The sequence below is a fragment of the Schistocerca cancellata genome, chromosome 2 (genome assembly GCF_023864275.1).
Source record: "Schistocerca cancellata isolate TAMUIC-IGC-003103 chromosome 2, iqSchCanc2.1, whole genome shotgun sequence".
NCBI lineage: Eukaryota > Metazoa > Arthropoda > Insecta > Orthoptera > Acrididae > Schistocerca > Schistocerca cancellata.
Window position 1 is genome coordinate 950352294 of NC_064627.1, and position 19250 is coordinate 950371543.

Genomic DNA, 19250 nt, shown 5'->3' on the forward strand with positions numbered 1-19250 from the left:
CTGTACGTAAAATGATAATCAATATGGGACTTGCGATAGTAAGTGTCTACGTAAAGACTTCTGTTCATGAATTCATGTCAGTCAGGTTCGGTTTTGTTCTATAAACTTTCGGGAGAACTGCCAGATGTCATTATGCGACTGAAAAACAATATATCAGTTCCACCTACGCTGTAAGGACAGCTCAGAATCCACAAAGAATGTGTACCCTTATCCCCTGCAGTGAGCAATATTGGTGCAGCCATTTATGATTTGGCCAAGCAGTCGGCGTCTTTATTCAAATAATTGTAGGCAAGTGTCCAAAACTTATAAGAAATTCGAGTGAACTTATCAGCAAACTCCTCTCGCTCAAACTGGAAAGCAGCTATTTGTTGGTCAGTTTTGACGTAGTTCCGCTTTTTACGAATATGACTTTGGTGAACTCATTACATCTCACTGGTAATAGGTCTGAGGTCGACAGTACACACTTTGAGCATACTCTCTGCTCGACGTACTTCTCGTTCAACAACGCGTTTTTTGATAAATGTAAAGATGTCGCCATGGGGAAACCTTTGTCTCCTTTGCTGGCTACTTTTTTACAGAAGAATTCGGGGAGTGAGAACTCGCCTTATGTGTTTTTAAGCGGACAGTATTTTCGCGATACATTGATGACACTTTTATAATTAGGTATCATGGTCTGGACAGTCTCCGAGAGTGCTTTCAACGTCTGAATTCCATACAGGAAAGAACAAAGTTTATTGTGGAGAAAGGTGGTGCTTGCCGTGTTCAAACGTCCTAGTGCAATGTAAGAGTGATGGGACAATTGGGCATTCAGTATTTCGAAAGGTCACTCATACTGACCTTTGTTTATAATCTACTAGTTGACACCATCCTGCACGAACGATGAGCGTTCTAAAGACGTTGGTCCACCAGGCCCATACTATCTCAGATGCAGATAGCCATAAAACGGAACTGGAACACCTGAAAACTGTTTTCTTGAACCATAGGTATTCCTCTGGTCAAGTACAGACAGGAGACAGAAGTAGAAAAACAATGAGGCCTTCAAAAGGACTATTTGAATACCATATATTGGAAATGTTTCACCTACAATATGCTCATTATTAAGAAGACAAACTTCATCTTCCTGCAGCCTTCCAAAACATCAGCGTTTTTGGGATCTGTTATGGACGACTTAGGCTAAGCATGTGTTTTCAGGATTCCAGGTGGATGCGGCAAATCTTACGTAAGGCAAACGACACGCACTGTGCAGAATCGCATTATAGAACATGAGCGGCATACTCGCCTCCTCCAAGCAAATAAGTCCGCTGTCGCTGACCTCTGTATTTCCACTGGTAATGAAACGTAATGAAACAAAAACACTGTGGCCCATACGTGAAACTTTTAAAACTCAATAGCCAATGAATCAGTGTAAATACGACTGTCTGAATCCCTTATGAATCGAGAAGCCGGTTTCCAGTTAAAATTTGCATTGTATCCAACTTCGTGCCCTGCACAGTCGGCGTCGTCCTGCGATCTTACCGGGGGAAAACAACGGTTTTGAAATCTAAGAGGCAACGTCTCACCACAGAAGACGCGCAGAGCAGCGCTGAAGCAGCGAATGCGCAGGGGGAACTACGACACCACGCTTGTTCTGGCGGGTCTTCATCAGTATTCACCTGAAGAGGGCCGTAAGACTGTGCGCCAAAGTATCGTACCCGTATGTTACACACACTCGGTAGTTCTCCCTAAACTGTACAGGGCAATCTATATGGCGGCAAACTTCTTACGTTAACGAGTTCGACTCTGTTAATGCCTACTGACGTTAAACGAATGCACTTTTTGAAATTCTACGCAGAGAATTCACCGCTCCAGTTAAATAGTGGGAAAAACCTTTCGACGGCGGGAATTTGCGTGTAAGTGTAGGCCAGGATATATTTGAATTTATTACAGGGTACACTTAAATTCCGGTAACACTTTCAATTGGTTATTTCACAAGAACTACACATTGTACAGATGTCATATATATTGCATGTTGAAGAGAAACTCTGAAAGTTAGTTTTTTTTTTTTTTTTTTTTTTTACAAACATTCAATATGCGAACTATGAGTGCCTCGGCAGACGTCAATACGGTAATCGAATTCTTGCCATACCCAGCCCAGCACGGCATCGTCGACTGTGGCAGTCGCTTCCCGTATTCTCTACCGGAGCTCTGCTACATCACGTGATAGAGACGGTACATACACCAGATCTTTAATGTATCGCCACAGCAGAAAGTCACACGGAGTGAAATCTGGTTATCGGGGAGGCCATTTCATTAAACAGCTGTCCTTCTAATAGCATGGCCGATCCATCGATGAGAAAGCTCCATGTTCTGCACTAGATCCAATTTTAATGGTTTCATAGACAGCATATGTCGCAGGACTTTCCACACTGACATTGGAGACATTTCGAGGTCACGGGATGCACGACGCACCGATTTCTTTGGACTTGTTATGAATGTCTCTCGTACGCGCTCAACATTCGCTTCACTCACTGTGGGACGTCCGCTTCTCTTTGCCGGGCACAAGCAACCCGTCGTAACGAATTTGTTGTGCCAGTGATAAATAGACTTTTTCCTTACCTTACCTGGTTTTAAACATCCGTTGAACAGCTGTTGCACACTTGTTTTTGTCGAACTCCAACACACAGAAAGCTCGCTCCGCACCTTAACTCGCCATGTTTGCGACTAGCGCTGACTGTCGGCAAATTACCAAACTACGCTGTGGCGGTATACATGAGAAAAATCAGGGTTTCTCTTCAAAATGACGTATGTATGATATCTGTACAATTCTTGGTTCTTGTGTAATAAATGCGAGGGCTATTGGGAAAATAAGGAACGATAGGTCGCGAAATGGAAAAAAAAACAGTGAAAATCAAACATGTTTTATTTGCAAGAGTTAGCTACAGCTTCCATCTACATATCTCCATAGTCGCGGATCCGACTTAGACATTTGTCGTAGCGTTGTACCAACTTTCCAATACCCTCGTTATAGAAGGCAGCCGCCAGTGCTTTTCGCCAATTCTCTACGCTGGCCTGCAGGTCGTTGTCTGTGCCAAAATATTGTCTTCATAGCCAGAGGTGCACGTGAGCAGAGATGAAACTCGGATGGAGATAATTACGGGCTGTATTGTGGGTAATCAAACATTTCCAATTGAGAGAGATGTAGGTGCACGTTCATTGCCTCTGCAGAATGCGGCTGAGAAGTGCCTTGAAGAAGAACGCGCACAACAGTCATGTAATGTTCGCTGCATAGCTTCAGGCGAAATTTCTCACCAGGCCCTCGTGTTAGGCGGGATACACAATTGTTCTAGGTATCTTTATGTGCTCCGTGTGCTTAGAACTAAAATGAACGGCGTAACTCGATCGACGGGCATGCTACAGACACTTCGCAACATATTTGTGCATAACACCATCACTGTGGTTTCTGTTCGCGACCGACCGTTCCTTACTTTCCGAATACCACTCGTAACTGAAAGTGTTCTCGGACTTTATGTACACGTTGTATTACAGCTGTGAAGTAACTCATTCGGCTTCTACATTCTTCACTGTAATTTATCTTTACATAAACCCTGCTAAATAATGTTTGGTTCCAGTGAAAACAGTCAATGATGTGTTTGAATAATGGCTGTCATCAGAGAAACATAACAGCTTCCATGCCTAAGACAATCGCCGGAGCTGTAGTATCCGTCTCCTGTCGAATTTTACTGCAGCAATACTGCTGTCCTATTTTCCGGTTACATCTTCGTTTCAACCACTTTTGCACGATCTAATGGTTTCCAGTGTCTCCATACTATAATACTTGTCCTAGTTAAATCTTCCGTTAATTATTGCAAAACAACTGCCTCTATTTCGCAAAATTATTAATTTCTCCACTAACAAAATGAGCCGCCCTCCTTGTATGTGTCTATACAGCCACAACCCAGCTTCAACTATTCTCACGTCAACACTCTCTTAACTGCAATGCGTCCTCCATTCATTACTATCAAGGAAACAATTTATTTTCACAGAAGACAACTTATTTTTGCACTAATGAACCAACAAGTGTCATTCATCTCTTTTTACATTCCTACATCTCACGTTAATTATGCGTGATCGTTTGTCACTTCCAATCTGCACAAATTACACTGCTCCAATCGGACCCAGCATTCTCTTTTAAAAAGAAATACTGTCAAAGTTACATAGAACATAGTAACATATTTGCAGAATACATTCAGTTCATTCACTTTTACATTTAAAAAATAATAATAATTTCAAATTACATTAAATCATCGCTGCATGTATCTTCTATTATTGAAAATATGCTTTGTTAGTTTGTGAGGAGAAAACTTCTATCACACTTTTCTTCTACGTTTAGCGTAATAAGGCGACGACACTCTGACAACAAAAAACACCCCCATAACGTAACACCACCTTTTTCGTGCTTCAATGTCGGCACTACACATGACGGCAGATAACATTCTCAGGGTATTCGCCAAACCCATCGCCACAGGCTATAGTGTGATTCATCACATCAGATCACAATTCCACTGTCCAGTGGCGTTGCTCTTTAGAGCGCCTGAGCCGACCGCTGTGGCCGATCGGTTCTAGGCCCTTCAGTCCGGAACCGCGCTGCTGCTACGGTCGATGGGTCGAATCCGGCCTCGGGCATGGATGTGTATGATGTCCTTAGGTTAGTTAGGGTTAAGTAGTTCTAAGTTCTAGGGGACTGATGACCTCACGTGTTAAGTCCCATAGTGCTCAGAGCCATTTGAACCATATTTTAGATCGCCTGAAGCGCCCCCTAGCACTCACCACAGAGCTGTGCGGCTGACCATGAACTGCTGGACCGTTGTACCCCTCTATTTTTAACTCATTACGGACAGTCATTATGTTAGCTGGACTGCTGACGGCACTTTGGAAAGTAGGAGTGATTCCGTCCGCTGGTTACGTGCGATTTTGTACGACAGGTCCCCGGAAATCTTGAAGGTCCCTGTAAATCCGTACGTAAGGTTTGCCTGATGTTACTCCCGTGATATCCAATGGTTAGACTCCGTCAGAACTCACTGAGCCCTCCTGACTAACGAACTCTGCTGTTACGGTTTCTGTTACTTCTATATTTACAACAAAATATGTCGGTTGTTTCGCCTCCCGTGACATCAAGTGGTCAGTTTCACATTGCATAGTCGTGTCCGCATACTTTTGATGTGGTAGTTTATGTCAATCAGGAACCTGTTAGAGGGATACATAAAGAAATGATAAATAAATCGAGTACTAAGCAGTACATTAAACTACCTGTTCTGTGAAATCCCATTAAGCACCTATGATGAAATAGATTTCTCGTTCTGGCACTAGTGAAACACTTCAGTAATACTGGCACAGAGAATCCAAAAGTTTTGTAAGAAACTTATTAGAACAAGGAGACTGATACGCAATTAAGGAATAAGTAAAAATGGTGCAAAATGATTTCATTACTCCAAACACTCACAAAAGTTCCCTGAAATTTAAAATCAGACCGAATCCCAAACCGTCGCCTGGTAAACCTGAAACTCCTATCACTAAAGACGCAGGAACTTCACGCCAAAACAAAAATTGTTATTGTGACTGCCTGTTCCCCCCTCACAGTTCATAAAAGGATAATCAGAGCAGCTTCAATGATTCCAGTAATTGATGAGTCTCAGTTGAAATTATGTAATTTTTTTATTGATTACGAAGTTTGGGGCCCGACATAACTGTCACAGAAACTGTTCACGCACTTGAATAATTTTTCTATTGTTGGTGCATGTGCCTCAGTGAAATGGAATATGCAAAGCACAGTGAAAATTGGCTCTATAACACAGATACCTGACCGAAAGATTTTGTCTTACCTCTCAAGTGTTTCATATGTTCGTAAAGTTCAAATTCATAATCAGGTTTTTAGGTAATTATTTACGTATATAAACAAATTTATTCATTTTATTAAATTAATCTGATCAGATTATGGTCATCAAACACTCTCTTACATAGGGCCAGAGTTTTTATACACACAATACTTTTTACACCACTAAGAAACGATAAAACTGTTAATGTGTTTCACAGTAAGGAAATAATAATAAGAGAATTAAAAATATTTCGAACAATATTTACATTTTTATGACGACATTTGGAATAGTAGCACAGACTAAAAGTAATAGTAGTGATACTAGCGATATTAAGATTACTCCTGCTAACACGACAAAGGCAGACGTTACGTTTTTGGTATTTACGTCAATACCTGTCATCAGAAGCCGGAAATGTTATGTAGCCCTCTGATATTTTGGGCCTTGCCACCCAAAGGGCCTTTGAAACCAAAGGGCTTTTGAGGAGCCGACTGAATGGTAGTGGGGCAGAAAGGATTCTACTGTGATGCGACAAAATGTGTCTGTTGTGTTATTAAAAGATGAGTTTTAAGACCAAAGAGAGATATGACGAACTCTATACGCTCATAAGACAGTAAACGAGACAGAGTACATGGAAACTTTTACGTTTGTGCGTTCGTAGGCGGAATGGCTGGGAAAAATAGTGAAATATGTTCAAAAAGTCGAATTTTACAAATATATCTTAAGAAATCGTTCACCAGCAGCTCCAAAAACCGTGAGTTTTCTTGAGAAATACCTTACAGAATAACATAGTCGTAACCATCAAATACAAGCGTTTGTACAAGAATATTTTGTAGGTCAAAAGAAAAGCGCTTTTTGTAATTTTTTAGGACATGCAAATGGGCTGACGTTATCGTGTAAATTGTATCTACGTGATGAGCCCAGTTTAAATTTTGATACAATACTACTCCGTGACTCTTTTCAGGGAGATAGAAATTTATATGGTTACCAGTTGTAATGAAAGACGATAGGGATTCCCACAATTTCTGACTAATAAGCCTACAATTAGCAGCCAGCACCGCTTACCAATTTGGGAGGATTGATAACTACCCCTGTATTTAGTGAGCAGTTTGATAATACACACCGGTGCCAACTGACATTCTGGCAGCTGCGCTCAAGTTGATTCGTTTTGCATTTGCGTATAATTGGAACTCATCAACATTCAATTAGTACAACAGATGACATATAACAGACGTAGATTATGAAGAGTCTCGTGCCTTATACTGAAACCAGGGTGGGGTTCATGCCTCTATTGCGAATTCATGGTCCCAGACAAACGCCTCGTTGAAGAGAAGTCAGGCGAGAACGAGAACATTCACCCGCACTTGATGCTAAATTTAAGCAACTAATTTTGCAAGTACAATATACATATCGACGTTATCAAAGGCACTGATTAAGTCTGAGTAACACGATTGTGTCTCTTATTTGTCCATTACTAGTTTCAGGTCGCCTGATTCTTTTATAAAAGCAGATGACATTGTCAGAATCCAGTTTGGCATTCCCGTAATAGGTTGCGTGTAGTGAAGTGCTTGGTACTAATATACACTGAAGAGCCGAAGACACTGGTACACCTGCCTAATACCGTCTAGGGCCTTCGCGAGAACGCAGATGTGCCGCAGCACGACGTGCCGTGGGCTCAGACTAATGTCTGAAGTAGTGCTGAAGGGCGATGACACCACGAATCCTGCAGGGCTGTCCATGAATCCGTAAGAATACAAAGGGATGGATAACTCTCCTGAACAGCACGTTGCAAGGCATGCCAGATATGCTCAATTATGTAATGTTTGGGGAGTTTGGTGACCATCGGAAGATGCTCAGAAGAGTGTTCCTGTAGCCACTCTAGCAGTGCTGGACGTGTCGGGTGTCTCATTGTCCTGCTGGAATTGCCCAGTCCGTAGGAAAGCACAATGCACATGAATTGATACAGATGATCAGACAGGGTCCCATTTCACTCCAACTGCCATTACAGAGCCTCCACCAGCTTTAATAGTCCTCTGCTGACATGCAGGGTCCATGGATTCATTAAGTCTCCATACCCATACACATCCATCAGCTCGATATAATTTGGAATGAGAGTCATCCGACTAGGCAACATGTTTGCAGTCATCAACAGTCCAATTTTGGTGTTGACGGACCCAAAAGAGGCAGTCATCAAGGGTGGGGCTTTGGGTCCGAAAGCCCGTATCGATGATGTTTTATTGAATTATTTTCACGCTGACACTTGTTGATGACCCAGCATTGAAATCTTCAGCAATTTGCGGAAGGGTTGCCCTTATATGTCGTTGAAAGTTTCTCTTCAGTCGTCGTAGTTCTTGCAGGATCTTTTTCCGAACACAGCAATATCGGAGATTTTTACCAGGTTTCTCATATTCACGGTACACTTGTGAAATAGTCGTACGGGAAATCCTCACTTCATCGCTACATCGGAAATGTTGTGTCCCATCGCTCGTGCGCCGACTGTAACACCACTTTCAAACGCACTTAAATCATCATAACCAGCCATTGTAGCAGCAGTAACCGATCTAACGACCGTGACAGACACTTCTTGTCCTTTATAGACGTTGAAGACGGCAGCTCCTTATTCTGCCTGTTTACATGTCTCTGTATTTGAATCCGCGTGCCTATACCAGTTTCTTTGGCACTGAGTGTATAAGTAGTTCTTTATGTTTCTGATTTAATATTGTTTGTGGAAGCCGATACATCTCTCTTCACCTCTTGCAGGTCGTCAGAGGAGGCCCTGAAATCTGTGGACCTCAGCTACAACGAGCTTGATGAGGTGCCCTTCGAGGCTCTGCAGTCGTTGGAGAATCTCGACTGGCTAAACCTACATAGGTAAGTTCTAATACACAGAATTTCGTCTAATTTTGTCCACTTTCTCTTTTGTCACTGGCCATAATTCTTGGTGGTATTTTTCGGCGATCGAAGAATTCTTCACTAAATCAACGAAAAACAGAAAAACTCGTAATTGAAGAGTTCACTTAACATTTATGTTTAATTTTCACATGCGTGAACATGTAGCTTAGCAATCAAACTATAAATCACATTGTCATTAATTGTGTAGAAATATACAATGTCATACTTCCTGGTTACCTCAGCGGGAATTACGTTGACCTTGGGGCTGCCCTTTGTCATGCAGCCCCTGACACACTCCGGTCGTGTGACAACGTTTTCACCTCAGAGTAGAACTTACACCATCAGTTAATGTGGTATATAATCCATTCTCGTCTTTCCCTACAGTTATTCCCTTCTACATCTCTACTACGATGGAAGCTATTCCCTGTTGTCTTACCAGATGTCTTATCGTCCCGTCTCTTCATCTTGTCAGTGTTTTCCATATATTTTTTTCTTCGTCGGTTCTGCGGAGAACGTCCTCGTTACTTGCCAGTCCATCTAAGATTCAACATACTTCTATAGCACCCTACCTCAGACGCTCGGATTCTCATCTTTTCCAATTTTCTCTCAGTCTATGACTCACGAACACACACTGCTGTGTCCTATATGTACATTCTCATAAATTTCTTCCTCAAATGAAGACCAAAGTTTGATATCTGAGGACCGGTTTTGATCACGAATGTCCCCTTCTCTTATATTAAACTGATATTAATTTCCTCCTTGTTTCGTTCGTCGTGTGTAATTTTGCTTCCAAGGTCACTTAAATCTTTACTTCCTAGCCTCCACAGTTATCAGTTTTGATATTAAGGTTACGACTAATCTAATTTCTCCTACTTTTCATTACTTTCGTAGTTTTTTTGATTTACTCTTACATCTTGTTCAGTACTCTATACTCTCTTCATTCCAAGCAACAGGTCTCCTAATTATTCTTAAATTAATTGAGAATAGCAATGTCATCAGCGAACGTTATCCTTTCACCCTGAATTTTAATCCCACACTTCAACTTTCCTTTTATTTCCGTTATTGATTATTCCGAGCATAGACCCTTTTTAATCCTAGAATTTGGTTCTTGGTATTCTAGTTTTATTATTCCTTGTTGGTTCTTGTGCATTTTGTATATTACCCGTGTTTCCCTAAAAGCTATTCAATTTTATACAATTTCGAACATATTGCGTCATCTTTCTATGTCGTACGCTTTTTCTTGGTCAACAAATTCTATGAAGATGTCCTTTCTTCCGTCTTGCTTCTATTATCAAATGCAATTTGGTCACTGCCTCTCTGGTGTCTTTACCTTTCCTAAAGGCTATCTTATCGTCAAGAGACAAGTCCTTAATTTTCTTTTCCATTCTTCTGTATGTTATTCTTATCAGCGTCTTGGATGCATGAGCTCTTAAGCTGATGGTGCGGTATTTCTCGCACTTATCTACACTTTCTGCCTTCGGAATTGTATGTATGACATTTTTTCGAAAGTCAGATGGTACGTCGCCTGCCTACTACATTCTACACGCAAACTAAAATGGTCGTTTGGTTGACTCTCCTTCCAGAACTTTAGAATTGGCTGAGTTCATTACCTCTGACTCCAAATCCCCGCCATTTTGCTTCCCTCTCTATTCTTTCTGCTCCCTATTATTAATTTTCGGCTTGCTTTTGTCAACAACGTGTCGTGCAAACGCCTCACATCCTGTGTACTTTCAAACTATTATTCCTTCCCAATGTGGCCAGTCACTACATTACAAATTCTCTAGGAGCCAGTTCCTCGCTCTCTACAAATCTCACAATGTCATTTACTTGACTCTGCATACGAATACATTAAAGCATAACCAAGTGGAACTGAGCGTCCGTTCTAAAGAAATGTTATTCCGAACGTGTGTGAAGTCAGTGGCGTAACTAATTTAGTTAGGTAGTTTAGTTTAGCAGAGAGCCTGGTGATGTTTGCAGGAGCTAATTATTATCACCAAAAATGGTTCAAATGGCTCTAAACACCATGGGACTTAACATGTGAGGTCATCAGTCCTCTAGAATTAGAACTACTTAAACCTAACTAACCTAAGGACGCCACACACATCCATGCCCGAGGAAGGATATGAACCTGCGACCGTAGATTGTCGCCAAAGGAGGGACAGTTCCGGAAGGCCTGTTTCCCTCAGTTTCAGTTATTGTGTGAAGCTTGTTGTGTGTTTCGTTTGCATCTACATCATATTCCTAGGTAACACAGTTAAGTGATTAACATTGTAAGGCCACAGTTTAACATAAGCGCAAGATAAGCGGTTGCAAAACCTGGAATATGCTGGTACATTAATAACTAGCATAACCACCAGTATGCCGAATGCAAGTATGCAGATATGCAGACATTGTGTTTTACACTTGGTCGGTCAGTACATGGACAGTTGATGCTGTTTGAGGTTGACACCAGAATTGTCGTCCGATGATGTCGCACTTGTGCTCGATTGGAGACAGATCTGGTGATCGAGCAGGCCTAGCCAACATGTCGACACTCTGTAGAGGATACGGGGCTACAACAGCGGTATGTGGGCGAGCGTTATCCTCTTGGAAACCACCCCCTGGAATGCTGTTCATGAATGACAGCACAACAGGTCGAATCACCCAACTGACAAATAATGTTCCTGTCAGGGTGCGTGGGATAACCATGAGAGTGCTCTTGCTGTCATACGGAATTGCAGCCAAGTATAGGTTTAGTGGATCTAGCATGCAGACTGGTGGGTTCCAGGCCCTCAACCGGCCTCCTTCTAACCAACACTCGGCCATCACTGCCACTGAGGCAGAACCAGCTTCCATCAGAAAACACAACAGACCTCCACCCAGCCCTCTAATGAGCTCCTGCTTGACACCAGTGAAGCCGCAAATGGCTGTGGTTTGAGGTCTGTGGAATGCACAATAGAGGGCATCTGGCTGAGCTGTCTTTGAAATAACCGATTTTTTAACAATTACTTGTGTCACGGTGGCGCCAACTGCTGCTGAAATTGCTGCAGGAGATGCAGTACGATGCTCCAGAGCCTTATGCCGAACACAATGGTCTTCCTCCTCGGTAGTGTCACGTGGCCGTCCGGAGCGCAATCTTTTCGCGACCATTCGTGCTTATAACCAGTGCTGCCGGCAATCATGCAGATTTGCTACATTCCTGCCAACTGTTTCTGCAACATCGTAGAAGGGACATCCAGCTTCTCGAAGCCCTATTGCACGCCAGCGTTCAGAGTCAGTGACGTGGTGATAAAGGCAGTCTTGACTATAATCAACTCACCAAGTCCAATCCCAAAGCCAACTAACGCTCACTACCTTTACAGCATGTATTTAAAAGTGGTACTACAAGCGCCACTCTTACGCCGTTGGCGCGAAATTGGAATAGACATCATCTTTCAGATGTAAATACACGTCTACCAATTTTTGTTTACATCGCACAGCTTCTTCTTGATGTTGTGATTTTTATTTCCGTCAGTGACTGTTGTCGACTGTTCCCGGGGAAGCTCTTTCGAGATATCGGTACTAAACCTCGACTTCATGCACAACGTCTCCCTTGTAGAGTCTGCCACCGGAGTTTGTTGGGCACATATGTAAAGTTCTTGCACTGACTAAACGATCTCTAGACGAAACTCTCTCATCCTCGGTCCTGCGTGGTAAAGATCCCAGACTGAAGAGTAATAGTCAAGAATCGGTCGAACAAGAGCCTTGAAACCGCTTCCTTCCTGGATGAATAACATTTTCTTAAGGAAAAAATGAGATGATCGTGCGGCGTTGTTCGTCGGGAGGGGAGGGAAGGTTCGGCCGCCGGGTGCAAGTCGAATTGCAGGTGGCGCCACATTTGGCAACTTGCGTGTCGGTGACGATGCTGATGATGAGGAAAACACAACACGCAGTCCACGGTCGGAGAAAATCTTCGATCCACCCAAGAATCGAACTTGGCCCCGCTTCTACCTGTGACTCTCAGCCTGGCATCTGCTATTTCTACTGCTTGTTTAATGTAGTGTAGTTGTGCAGTAGTGAATTTCTTTTCCTATGTAAGCTATTTTCTTGGTTCTCTAATTATGTGCTTGAAGTAATTTTCGGAAAAGGTATTCAGAATAATGTCACATGAATCTCCTTCTCTACCACCTCTTTTGATGCCACGACTCTCCCAATCCATACCAGGTAAGTTGAAGTCCCCTGTATTACAACAGCATGACCAGTAAAATTACTAACGATATTCTGCCAGTTCTCCCTAAAGCGCTCCACCAACATCTCCTGACCCAGGCGGACTATAAAAGCATACGATTGCAATTTTGACCGAAAAATGGCTCTGAGCACTATGGGACTTAACTTCTGAGGTCATCAGTCCCCTACAACTTAGAACTACTTAAACCCAACTACCCTAAGAACATCACACACATCCATGCCCGAGGTAGAATTCGAAGCTGCGACCGTAGTGGTCGCGCGGTTCCAGACTGTAGCGCCTAGAACCGCTCGGCCCGCCCTGCCGGCCTTTGACTGACACTTGATGGTTAAGTTCACGAAGATTAATTCACATTCAGAATCCTTGATAACTTATTTGGGTGTTATAGAATTATTTATTGCAGTGAATACGTTGCCACCATTGGCGACTAACATATCCTTACGACAAATGTTCCAGTCTGCACTTAGGATTTCGTTGCTGTTCACTTTTGGTTTCAATCATCTTTATATTCCATATAGTATCTGAGTATTGTAATTCTCAATAAGCGGTATTAATTCTGGGGCATTTCCTCTGATGTTTCTGCTGTGTATTTATAGTATAATAACCTTATCTACATACGACCTGCGAGGTCGAACACTCTTTGAAGTCATTGGGGCTGATGTAACTTCAGTTTTCGCTGGAAATTCCTCTCTAATCCCAAGGAGGGGTCTTTTACCTAAAAATCCTTCATTTGGCTGACAGATACACTCTGCCACCCTAGTTTTTCAATTAACTTTGATGCTCTCTGTGATCAAAATTATCCAGACACCTTACGAAATCGTCCACTGGATGTCATGGAGGCAACCCGCCTGGATGATGTTGGAAGCAGATCAGCAATAACAGCGGATTAGATGGGTTAGTAGAGCTCAAAGATGTCGAACGTAGTCCTTTGATATGATGTGAGCAACAAATCACTCTTCTAAAGCTGAAGAAATTCTCTTGTTGATGATGTGACTATGAAGTGGAAACGCGAGCGAACAACCGTAGCTTGTAAAACGCCAGATAGAACTCAAGTGTTGACGGACAGAGACGGTCTAGCATTGTGAAGCGTAGATGCAAGAAATAACATGAAATCAGCAGTGGGAATCACTCGAGAGTTCCAAAGCGCTACCAGCTGGGCGGCTAGCACAATGACTAGCGTGGAGAGCTAAAACGAATTTCGTACCTTGGTCCAAAGCCGTTCATAAGCTAATCGTCTTTTCAGTCAATTCTGAGAAGAACTAGAGGTGGTTTAAAGAGCGACGACGCAGGGAAGTGAATAGGTTGAAACCTGTGATGAATTACGCTACACCCTGTAGCAATCAGATGGAAAGGTTGAGGTTTGGAGGCTGCCTGAAGAAAGTTATCTGCCATCTTGTGTTTATTTGCAACAGTGAAGGATGGAGGAAGCAGTGTTACGTTGCGGGGGTGTTTTTCGTTACAACGTTGACTTCGCTCCAGATCCCTGCGTCCGTCATTGATACCTCCTCTGGTTTCGACTCCTGAGAAGGAATGGTTAGGTAGTTCTCCACAGACATTTCGATACATGACTAAAAAGGTCTCCAGCAGAGCCAATAGAAATCCGGTTGTTTTTGATGAAATACTGTATGTCCGCTTTTACCTCGTATATCTGGCTTCAGTCACGTGGTTCGCCGTACTCCAGCATTATATAATGCACTGCAGGAATGAAATGTGTCTTATAAGGTCAACTTGCAACTCGGAAAATACGTAAATTGACAACATAACGTGCGTCTTAATATTTGTACCTTGTTTCTGAATTTTACGTTTTCTCGACCATTATGATGAGTGAATTTGCTGAATATCCATGTTTAAAATTACGTTTACAGTGCACTTGTTAAATTCGATGTATATAAATTAGCCAGTCTCAGAATCATCTGTTTAATGTGCTTGTTATCCACTTGCAAAGAAAGTTGTGTAAGGGTACCGAATTCTACGTCACTAACCGTGTATATGCCCCACAGTATCTTACATTCTGTCCTTACCCGTACAGAAAGTGTACAGAATTACAGAAACACCCAAAATACCACAATCAATATGCCAAATATGGGGTAGGAAACCCGTCATCATTCAAAAGAACTCCAAGTGTTCTCGAAGTGGATAGAGCTGGTTCCTTACGGTTTTCTTGGGGAATCTTAAACCATACTACCTGCAAAATAGTTGGAAGTTCAGGCGACGGCGATAGAGGTGGATATGGATGACGCACTGTTCTCCCCAAAGTAGACCACAAGGGCTCAATAATATTAAGACACGGTGACTGTGGTGCCCAGAGGAGAGGCGAGAACTCATCTTCGTCCCTTCAAAACAAGTCCTAGACAATGCGAGTAGTGTGAACAGGGGCCGTATCCTGTAGTAATTCATCAAATGGTTCAAAGCACTATGGGACTTAACATCTGAGGTCATCAGTCCTCTAGAACGTAGAACTACTTAAACCTAGCTAACCTAAGGACATCACACACATCCATGCCCGAGGCAGGATTCGAACCTGCGACCGTAGCGGTCGCGCGGTTCCAGACTGAAGCGCCTAGAACCGCTCGGCCACCACCCGATCAGCCAAAATGGTCACGTATCCTTGGCAATAAAGCTGCCTTGCAGAGTAACCATAGTGATCTCGGAATACGACGATATGGCCTTCCAAATCATTACCGAATCCCCGCCAGGTTTAGTCTTTGGACACAAACTCGCCCAGAAGCTGAAAACAGTGTGCATCGAGACGCATCTGACAAAATGACTTTCTTCCATTGTTCCGTGACCCACATTTTATGGCTACGGCACCACGGTTTTCTGTAATGGCAATTTACGTCACTGATGAATGGTTTTGGAATTCCATCTCGCCCTGAAACTCTCTGTTAACGCAGCTCCTTTCGTGCTGTGTTGGTGCTAACAAGATTAACGATTGCGACTTTTCGTTCTGCAGTGACTTCTACAGCTGTTGTCCTCAACTTTTTCGCTACAATCATCTTCAACGACCATCGATCACGATCTCGCAACGCACATTTTCGTCCACTTTCAGACTTAGAGGATGATGGTTTTAGTTTTTCTCCTTTCCCTTTCTCTGTATGCGGTGTATGGGGTGCCTTATGTAAGATCAAATACTTCTCTTACCTTGGTTGCGGAAGTAGACACCATACGAGAACCAATAATTTTCCCACGTTCGGAGTCACTTAACTCCGGCGTAATGCATTCACGACGGCACAGATCACTGTTCTGACCACGTCTGACACTTACAGCAAACGGAGGGCATTAGTCAGGTGCCGTTCTAAGCCAAATGCAACAGAGGCTTGGCTGGCCGCTGAATTTATGTCGGAGCGCGCATTTTCGACGGTCTTTCTATATTTTTGTCCAAACCCAGGTATGTGTCTTTTGTATCCCGCCTGGGAGGCGGCACGTGGGTAAGGAACAGGAACAGGAGGAGGTACTAATCCCTCGGTACTGCAGTATCAGTTTAAATCAACTTTACTAGTGTATAAATCTATGCGAGGTGGTGCGAAGTCGAAGCGAAGTGTACTGGCTGGCTGCACCTGAAGCTCGTAGACCTCGACAGCACCGGCTAGAGGACGCTGTCGTCTGTGTCTCTCGTAGTGCCAACGTGAGAAACTATTCCGTGGTATCGTTGCCATCGATACCCACAGTGTCTATCCATGTATGAAAGTTGGGCGAGAGTTGTTGCAGTAATAACTGTTGTACTATTTGCTACTTCCCGACCAAAGCGTACGAAAATTTTTGCAGCTGTGCGAGCGGATTTATGGGCGGCTGTGTTCTATGTTATAACAGAGCAGAGGGTACTTGCACTGTGAAGAATCTCCTGCCAGTTAGTGTAAGGCTCAGAAACTTTATAGGAATCTACAGTTGCAGAGGAGAGTGAGTGTCTAATGTTCTGAATACAAACCCATGTCCGGAATTGTACCGTTTCAGTTCAGGGGTTCAACTTGTCCACTTCTGCTTGAGGAATTCAATTAGTCGTGTCGCAGTGCAGTTGTTAGGTAACAATTCTAAAGGAAACGTAAGGATGCATCCATATATCACTGAAGAAAAATTTTTTGTATTAAAACTTAAACATTGCGTATTTACATTATTCCAAAACAGAAAAGAAGCTCATGCTCTGTCGGAGACGCAGAGGCAATCAATAGGTCTCACAGAAAGGCAGACGTTAAGCGACATCAAGTGACCACGTGACATAGTACTCGTCATCCTGTTTACCCTGTTGCAAACCAGGACAGGCGACTCTGAGACTTTTCTCTTTTCCTCACCAGACGCGGACGCGTCACACATCTGCACTGAAACCGTCGTAGAACGGAGATAGTAAGTTTCCGAACACGAGTTTCTATTGAAGATATTATGTACTCCCTCCACTGTACAAGGCATAGAAGTTTGTAATGGAAATTTCCGAACACCTTGTGCATTAATATAAGGTACATGTATTAGGTATGTATTCAAATACCTCCTTACACATTAGTCTCCTCACCGTTCAAGGAGCAGAGGATAGAGGACTTCTATTGGAAACTAGGAAGCATCGTAATGAGATGCGATGCACACCTTGTTTGTGTGGCAGTCTGTCTCTCACCCTACAGTTTCTCATTTCCTAAATAGGTTAATATCTTGAAACTTCCTGGCAGATTAAAACTGTGTGCCGGACCGAGACTCGAACTCGGGACCTTTGCCTTTCGCGGGCAAGTACTCTACCAACTGAGCTACCCAAGCACGACTCACGCGCCGTTCTGCAAGGTTCGCAGGAGAGCTTCTGTAATATAAGGAATGTAGGAGACGAGATACAGCTGTGAGAAGATGCCGTGAGTCGTGCTTCCGTAGCTCAGTTGGTAGAGAACTTGCCCGCGAAAGGCAAAGGTAGCGAGTTCGAGTCTCGGCCCGGCACACAGTTTTAATCTGCCAGGTAGTTTCATATCAGCGCATCCTACACTGCAGAGTGAAAATCTCATTCTGGGGTTTAATATCTTATTGCATATGTAACACATATCAGCTGTAAATACAATATGTGTCGCGTATATAACGAGTGTTTCTGGTTTCAAATTACCAGACGCTCTCCAAACAGTCATGTGAAATTTTCCTGATGCGGAGTTTTAAATGTCAATTTAGTCTAAAAATTATTGAACCAGAAACAAAAATTAGAGAGTGATTTCGCCTTTTAGAAAAAAAAATATATATTTCACCAGATATCTTCTGTGAAAAAGCCCCTGTTGCAAAAAGCAGTGCGGTAATGTTATTTGACAGCACTAAAATAAAAGCGTAAATATTTCAGCCTGTTGTCAGCCTTTGTACTGGTCCATTCGTTGAAGCGCACGTGTGCGAAGCTCTTTTGTTGGATGGGACGTGTGTACTCTGCAGGTGAGTGGGTGGAGGAGCACAAGTGTTTGCGTATGTGTGTGTGTGTGTATGTGTGTATGGGCGTGCGAGCGCGCGCGCACCCGCACGCGTTCTCTGTGGGTGCCAGAGAGAGTGGAGGTAATTCCGGAGCAGGAGACCCTGTGTGTCACTGCACCCTGAGCGGCTTCGGCGGGGCAGGTGGGGCCAACTCGGGCCATGCATAATGAAGAGCAGTCGGCGCATGAATAATGGCCGGCGGCGCGGCGCGGCGCTGCAGCCGGGCCACCGCCGCGGCCATCGGCGTCCGCGTAATTGTCGCAGCGCGACGACGCGCCGACAAGCGGCGAGCTGACAGCCGAGCGGCGCGAGAAACACTCCGCTTCCCGCTGGACAACACCCGTCTGTCATTCAGCCGTGCTGTGCGTCGGCGCAGCAACAGTGACCGAGCCAAGTTATGTTCTTCTCGCATGAGCTGGGAGATCTAGAGGCGATAACAGAAGCTCACAATCACAAAAGTTCGAAAGAAAAGCACAGGTACAAAGAAGATAATAGGGGAAAACCATGGGTCAGCTGATCGATGAAAGAACAAAGTACAACGACGTGCAGCGAAATTAAGAAATACAGACGTACATTCACATAGGAATTAAATTCATAGGAACTGCAAGGAAGCGAAATGGCTACTCGGAAATATGAAGAAATCGAAAAAGAAATTATTTTCTGAGGGACTGATTCAGCATTTAGAAGAGCCTGGACAGCTTTCGGCGAAATTTAAAGTACGGGACATAACATTAAGAGACAGCGGATAGGTGGAGAGAGTACAAATGGCTCAAATGGCTCTGAGCACTATGGGACTTAATTTCTGAGGTCATCAGTCCCGTGGAACTTAGAACTGCTAAAACCTAACTAACCTAAGGACATCACAAACACCCATGCCCGAGGCAGGATTC

General features: G+C 43.4%; 1 protein-coding gene across 1 annotated transcript in view; it reads left to right on the plus strand.

Moving 5' to 3' along the window:
- Window positions 1-19250, plus strand: part of LOC126160051 (chaoptin-like) — a 149793-nt gene that overhangs the window by 52119 nt on the left and 78424 nt on the right. The window contains exon 3 of the mRNA XM_049916861.1: window positions 8610-8720. Coding sequence (XP_049772818.1) covers window positions 8610-8720 — 111 coding nt within the window. The remainder of the gene's footprint in view (window positions 1-8609; window positions 8721-19250) is intronic.